General features: G+C 55.8%; 1 protein-coding gene across 2 annotated transcripts in view; it reads left to right on the top strand.

Moving 5' to 3' along the window:
* Fam53b (family with sequence similarity 53 member B) overlaps nt 1–5920 on the top strand; it is a 112606-nt gene extending 106686 nt beyond the window's left edge. For both annotated transcript variants that reach the window (XM_078024584.1, XM_040273832.2), the window contains exon 4: nt 1699–5920. In XM_078024584.1, the coding sequence (XP_077880710.1) occupies nt 1699–2067 (369 nt within the window). In that variant the 3' untranslated portion in view covers nt 2068–5920. The remainder of the gene's footprint in view (nt 1–1698) is intronic.
* Nucleotides 5921–7231: the final 1311 nt, after the last annotated feature.

Raw genomic sequence — 7231 nt, forward strand, 5'->3', positions numbered from 1 at the left:
CATGTGTGTAGCACAAGAAGTGACAGGTACTCCAAGTCCCTGGGTACAACGAAGATACCAAAGCCTGCAGTTCCTCTCCTTTACCTGTGTGCATAGCTATTCTGTGGCACTCCATCTAAGGGACTTGTGGCTGTGGGTCCTGTTGGGAATATCTGGGGCTAAGCTGGGGATGTTTTTCACTGCTACACCTCTGTCCTTTCTCCTGCTGGACCAAGCATCTGTCCCTAGGGAGAAGAAAGCCAGTGTTTAACTGTACTCACTTGTGCAGTCTCAGGCCTGTCCCTTCAGTTCATGCTCGGGCTGCACCCACTGCTCTGGCAGGCCTCAGGCTGACCCCACACAGAGGCAGTATTGGTGGCAGGGAAGCTCTTGGGCAGCCACACTTCCTCTCTGAGACCTCCAAGAGCCCTGCAACACAGGCAAGGACTGTCACGCATGTCTTTCAGATGAGCTGGTGAGCAGAAGCAGCCTGGAGCCTGGCCCTCTTCCTCTAGCAGATAAGTGGCTTACCCCCGCCCCAGTGCCTGTGTAAGGCCAAGAGGGCCCTTGCTGTCCAGAGATGCTGCATCTCCACCTCCAGGCAGGGCCTAGAACTCGAGAACCAGATGCCTGGATGGTTCTGATAACAGCAGCTCATCCTGTCAAGGTCCTATCTCACCCTATAGACCATGGGAGCTGGGTGGTGGGATTCCAGCCCCTATGTGCAGCAGTGTGACCTGGTAAGGTTGCTGTGTCACATAGGCCTGTCACCATGAGCATGGCTGTGTGTCAGTAAGTTCCCTCCTGCCCTGTCTGGTGTGGCGGCTGTACAGTGATTCCTGTCTGAAAATGCATACTTTACTTGACCATCCTTGCAGGGGATTTGGATGACTCTCTTTTTCATTTTGCAGTGACTAAAAGCATTCGTGTCAGGCCTGAGGGTGTGGCTCAGTGGCAGAGCGTGCTCCTAGGTGCTCAAGGCCTTGGCTTCAATATCCAAGCACTGTTGCTGAGTCTTTGCACATGTTTTAAGTAGTTGTCTTAAGATTAAAATCCTAGTTCAGTCACCTCTCTGTATCTATGGGTTCTGCTTCCTCAGATTCAATCAACCTTGGATCAAAAATATGTTTTAAATATTCACATCTGTAATGATCATGTACAAACTTCTTGTCATTTTTCCCTAAGCAATACGGTAGAACAACTATTTACACAGCATTTACGATACAATGAGCATTGTAAGTAATCTAGAGATGATTTTAAGCATGGGAGGATGTGTGCAGGTTCTGTACAAATACAACATTATTTAATAAGGGACTTGAGCATTGAGAAGGGGTTCCTGGAACCAGTTCCAGGTATGGTGGGACAACTGAAGTAAAGTGGCCAGGTAAGGACTCAAGTGCATTCCTGCCAGGTCCCCTTTGGAGAGGCCACACCTGAAGTGTGATAAGTGTGCCTATTTCACTGCGAAACTGGGTACCATCTTGTTTCTGCTTTTTCCCAGTTACATAGGTAAAGAGCTGAATCTTGCATTTCCTGATTAGCACAGAGTGTTCACTGACCAGGGCTGTGTCTTCATGAATGAGTCCAGGATCCAGTGGTCTTGCTGTAGCCTGGCAGACCAAGTGCCAGCTAGGTTTTAGCCCAGCTTCTGGGGTATGTGATCCTGGGTTCCAGGAGGGGTGTAGCCCTTCGGTAACCTGTGTGTCTGCCCCTCCACAGAACTGTCAGACCTTCAGCAGCCTCAGCTGCCTGAGTACGGGGATGGAGGACTGCAGCCCCCAGAGCCCCTTCACCCTCCATGTCAGCAGCACCCGGTCCTGGTCCGCTCTGCTCTCCGCCTCAGCCTCCAGCCCAGGGGGCAGGACCCCTGCTGGGACCCCAGTCCCTGAGCCTCCTCCCCACTCCTTCGACGATCACCTCACCTGCCAGGAGGACCTGTCTTGCGAGGAGTCAGATGGCTGTGCCCTGGATGAAGATTGCAACAGAAAGGGGGAGTTGGCCACAGCCTGGAGGGACCGCGGAGCTGCCAGGAACAGCCTCTGCTCCCTGGATGGCGAGTTGGACATTGAGCAGATAGAGAAGAACTGAGGGCGCCCTGGGCCCTGGTCCAGGATGGGGGTGCTTTAGAATCAATGGGCCCCCCTCTGGGTGCTCGGTGGACATTCGTAGGGGGAGCCCAGCTCCTGGGCCTGACAAAAGCTTCCTGAGAGGTGTGGGGTCCCAGGGAGATTGCCCACCGCCTCCCCACGTTCTGTGAAGGTGACCTGGCCCTGCCTCTAGTGGGACGTGTCAGTCTCCCCAGCTGTCGAGCACGTCAACCACCAGGTCCACGGAACTGCTGTAGCCCACAGAGCAGCTTTTGGGTTTGGTCTTTTCCGCCTTGTTTCTTGGGGGGCGTTGGACAGGGCTGGGCCCGTGCTGCATCCCTTGGGTGGGGACGCTGGGAGCCAGGCGTGGGCTGGGGCCAAGATCTGTTGGGCCATGTCCTGGTCCTTCTTGGCCTCACTCAGGTTCACTCTGGGAGTTGGCCCACAGCTTCTTTCACTCAGTTTATTCCGTGCCTTCTCTCCCAGGTCTCCCCGCCCCAGGTCCGGGAAGGTTCGGGAGACACCCCCTCCTGTAGAAACACCAGAGCCGCTTGGCCTTAATCCCACATGTGGGGGCTGGTATGGCCCCCGAGCAGGGAAGCCATGTTCATGCTCAAGGCCAGGGAACAACTCTGGGTGCTTGTTAGAGGCCGTCCACGTTGGATGGGGATGGTGGATCTGTTGGCCAGAAGACACACCCACTCACCCCACCTGCGGCCTGGAGAGCCTCCCTGCGTTCCACTGCCGCAGGGGCTGCCGTGGCAGGGCTGGCAGTGGCAGGCTTCCCCGTGGCTCCCATTCCCTCATTCAGGTGAGTGCAGTGGTACATGACACAAGCATGGCCTCTTAGAAGTGTCCTCAGGAGTCAGGAGCTACGAGCTGGCCATTCCGTGGGGCCTGGGGTGGGGGTCTGTGAACCCCTGCAGTATTTCTAGCACATTCTCATGTGTTCATGGGCACTCTGGCTTTAATCCATGTGCACTGCCCACCTCAAGACATCTGTCCACTGTGGGAGCCCAGGCTGGGTGCTGCCCCTCCAAGGCAGGCTCAGCCATGGCCCAGCTTGCTTCGCTTGCTTCGTGGCTCCTCACTCCCTGCACTGCTCCCCAAGGATTTGCACTCAGGCAGCTCCTAGCCTGCCTTGCAGACCCCACAGGCTCTGCACTCTGGGAATCTGGCTTTTAGCAAACTTGGCATCTTTCGCAGACAAGAGCAAGTGGGCTGGCTTGTGAGCAAGTGGCTCATTTTCCCATAAGGCTAAAAATAGCTGACATGTTCTCGCGAGTTCACCGACACGATCACGGGCACTTTTGTAATCACTTTGCCTTTGCTCATCTTCGTGGATGAGCGAACGCCTCACTTCTGCAGGTCGAGTCCTATGGTTCTCACCTTTCTCCTAAAGAAAGACCCTGTTTGGGAAACTTTGTTTAAACCTTCACTTTTTACTTACATCCAAAGGGTGGTGGCTCAAATTCTGTTGTATAGTTGGCATCAAATCAGCCACAGGATGCTTGCAGGAAGCCCCTACCCCAATGGCCCTCAGAGCCCTGTGGCAGTCTCAGGCTGGCCAGCGCAATGGTGGCACTGGGTGGGGCAGTGTGTGTGTGTGTGGGGGGGCTGGGTTCACTGTCACTCCTACCGGAGGCGCTGGAAAGCCAAACCAGAGAGTCGTGGCTCAGTGGACAAGGGCATCGTGCCTGATCCCTATTCGGCCAGCCTTGAGGCCCTGTCTTCTCAGAGTAGCCCTAGAGGTGGTAGGTAGTTGTCAAGAGACCAAGGAGAGCACATGCCAGAGCCTCCTGTCCCCAGAAAGCCCAGGATGGGAAGTTCTAGTATCTGGAGTGGCCATACCAACGGTGGCCACCCTGGAACACGCCCTTCCTGTGGAAGGCAGAGGCAGGGTTCCCACTCTTTTCCTCCCCAAAGGGCCAGCCAATGCTAAGTCAGGAATGGCTCCCAGCTGTCTTTCCTTAGGGCCAGGACAGGAGGCACCTGGTGGCAAGTGTGTGTCATAGGGCTGTAGGGGGGTGGCCTGTCCTCACATCCTGCCTGCCCCTACCCTAGGCCTGATGGCAGAAAGGCAAGCAGTGGTATTTGCCGAGTCACAGCCTCATCCTTCCCACCTCCCCCTAAGCCACTTCCAGGGCACTTCCAGGCAGAAATGACCCTATCCCAGGATAGGGTTTGGCCCTTTCCAGTCTCCTCATCCCTCTTGACTGTTCTGTCCTGCCAAAGCCCCTGGCCCCAGCTCATGATAGCAGCAGTGAGCTGCAGTTAGGGGAGGAGGTGGCAGGTGTCCTTGCTTGAAGGAAGGCCTTCAGTTGGATTGTGGTTGCCTATGATTGGGCAGAGCAGGCTCCACCCAGGTGCCCCCCTGTTTTCTTAGCAGCTACATAGCCCAAAGGCCTTTCCTGTGCCCTACTCCATTGGCCCCAGACTCTCTATCTTGGAGCTGTTGGGAGGGAGGCTTACCTGGGAGGCTCTATCTGGCCCCCCTGTGGTTGTCCTCAAGGGTGGTGGGTGTCCCTCCCACCAGCATGGTGGCCCCGGCCAGCAGCAGGAGCCTTACCTTCATCAGGCCTGCGTGTGATTCCTGCCTCCACACAGAGGCAGAAGAAGTGCAGGACCTGGAAGGTGGGCTGTGCCCGGCTGCCTGCCTGCTCAGAAGGCCCCAAAGGATGCGAGCAGGGCTGGGCTCCAGCAAGGCTGGTGAGAAGAGGGGCTTCCTGTCACGTGGCACACCCCACTCACTGCGAAAGCCACTGGACTGACAGGAGCTGCCTTCTGCCTGGGCACCAGGCCTGGGCTCAGGGCTGCAGCCTCACTGTTTACATGACCGCACACCCTCTTGCCTTATTCGCAGGTGATGGGCCGCAGCCTGGCCCAGAGTCCATGGGCAGATGCATGCAGGTCCCCAGGGAGCTTGTCCTGACCATACATACGGATTTTCATCCTCAGAAAGCCTTACTTTTCAACAAAATTTTTGTAGCAGCAAAGTTTTGTGAATTTGTATGCTGAAAGAAAATTTCAATAAAGGAAAAGTCCACATTAAAAAGAAAACAAACCCCAGTTTCCAGTAGGGTCTCCTAATGCAGAGGAGGGTGATTTTCCACGCTCGGATGTGGCTGAGGTGCATTCAGGGCACTGCCTGTCCCGACAAGCTTCCATAGCAGTCCGCACACCCCAGGATCCTGCGCCCATTCCCGCCGAAGGTTAAAGGCACATGTGCTCTGTGGCCAGGGGTGGTCAGCTGAACCACGACCACCTGTGACATCACCACCTGGGATGGTGCCACCCAGCCAGGTGCTGGGGCTCGGGGAGCCCTGGAGCCCAACTACCTTGTCCAGGCCATGGAGTAACACCCCCACCTCAGCCATGCTGCAGTCACATCCCTTCCATGGTGCCAGCCAGAGGAATCCATGCCTCTTTAGAGATGTCTTTTGAAAAAATTACAGATCGGAATGGAGCTCTTGTAGCCTAGGTAGGATAGTCTGACCTTCTAGCATAGTCTTGTTGGCAAATGAATTGTGATGTCAGTACGAGAGGGCGATGTCCGGGGCTCGGGTGACAGGTAGCATCTGGTCTGTGCTAGGGTTGTGCTTTTTCCCGACCAGCCCTGCGGTGTTGGTGTTGCAGAGCTTCAGGAAGTGTGGCAACCAGTGGATTGCTGGGCCAGGCCCCTGCTGGGGCAAGGCCACAGTGTGCAGAGGGTGCTGGGTCTGTCCCCCACCGCCACCCACCGCAGCCTGTCCTCCCTGCGCAGGCCATAACTGTCTTGCACTAGAGCCGCTCTAGTCTCAGGAATTTGCTTGTTACTTTTACTGTGTAAATAAAGCTTCCTGGTTCATACCCAACTGCCTGGGCACAGCTGTGTAGTTTCTTTTGGGTGTGGAGAACGGGTAGGCCCTCCTTCCCTCTGCTACGGAGCATTAGCTCCATGCTATTAGGGGCATGGAGTGTTCCCTTCTCTTCCCTCCACGCTTCAGAGTTGGGATCTGTCACACAGCCAAGGAGGGGTCCCAGTGCAGGACCACTCTGGGAGAATTAGTGGAGCAGGGCTGCAGGCTCTCTGGTGGGCTAGCACCAGAGCAGTGTGTGTGCATGTTTGGAGGTAGACAAGTCCAGCCAGGAGCCACAGAGCTGGGCGGGTAGAGGGAGACAGCCCTCGGTAGTTCCAACCTTGCTGAGAGGCAGGGGTGCCAGCAATGTGCATTGGGCCTTGCCACCATGGAGCCTCCAGTCTGACCTGGCCTGGACTCTGCAGCACCCTGTGTGGCCAGTCTGCCTCTGTCCAGCAGGGTAGCCCAGGAATGCACAGGCTGGGCTTCTAGCTGAGGGCCTCTGCTCTCATCAACGGCTTGTAGGGCTCAGGCCTCTGCTGCTCAGCCCAGTGTGGGCACCCAGTCCTCTGCCTGGCCTCTCAGACCAGGTAACCAAGCTTAGGAGATTCAAGGTGTCGGCAGCCTTGAGGACAGGTGTGGTCACTCTCTATAACACAACACTCACCTTACTCCAGCTTAGCTCAGCCCATCTATGGCTGCCCCACTCCCTACCCTAGAGCCTCCCCCAGGCCATCTTCTGAACCTCACAGTTTGCTTAGACTGGGACACCGCCCCCGCACAGACTCTAGGACTCACAGGGTAGCAGCTCCACCCTCTGCTTTGGCATTGGGGCCTTACCCCTCTGCAGTCCCCAAGCCAGGCCAGCGCATAGATACACCTGATGTAAGGTCCATTGATGGGACATGGTGTGTGCCCACCTTTTGAGCAGGCTTCTCGACCTTGAAAAAGTATGAAAACCCCTGCTGCACTGGACAGAGTATGGACGACTGGCTGGAGGAAATGCCCACTGGGACAGTGGCCAGGCTCCAGGTGGTTTATGGTTTCTTTTATGCTTTTCTGTTAGAAACAATACATATTATAAGAAATCTATAATCTAAAAAGTCAAAACTCAAGAGAGAGAATGCAAAGTGCCCAGTATATTCATTTCCAGAGAGGAGAAGCTGTTGCCAGTCACGCTGGAATGGGAGGTGAACCCATGAGCTCTTGCTGGCTCTCCTGGCCCCACTTCTGTCCTAAGATGAGCATGTAGGAGGCTTTCTGCCTGCCTGACCATCTGCTGGGCGGGGGCAATAGAGGGAGGGCCTGCAGTAGCCAGGGCCAGGC

The sequence above is a fragment of the Ictidomys tridecemlineatus genome, chromosome 1 (assembly GCF_052094955.1).
Source record: "Ictidomys tridecemlineatus isolate mIctTri1 chromosome 1, mIctTri1.hap1, whole genome shotgun sequence".
In the NCBI taxonomy this organism is placed as follows: domain Eukaryota; kingdom Metazoa; phylum Chordata; class Mammalia; order Rodentia; family Sciuridae; genus Ictidomys; species Ictidomys tridecemlineatus.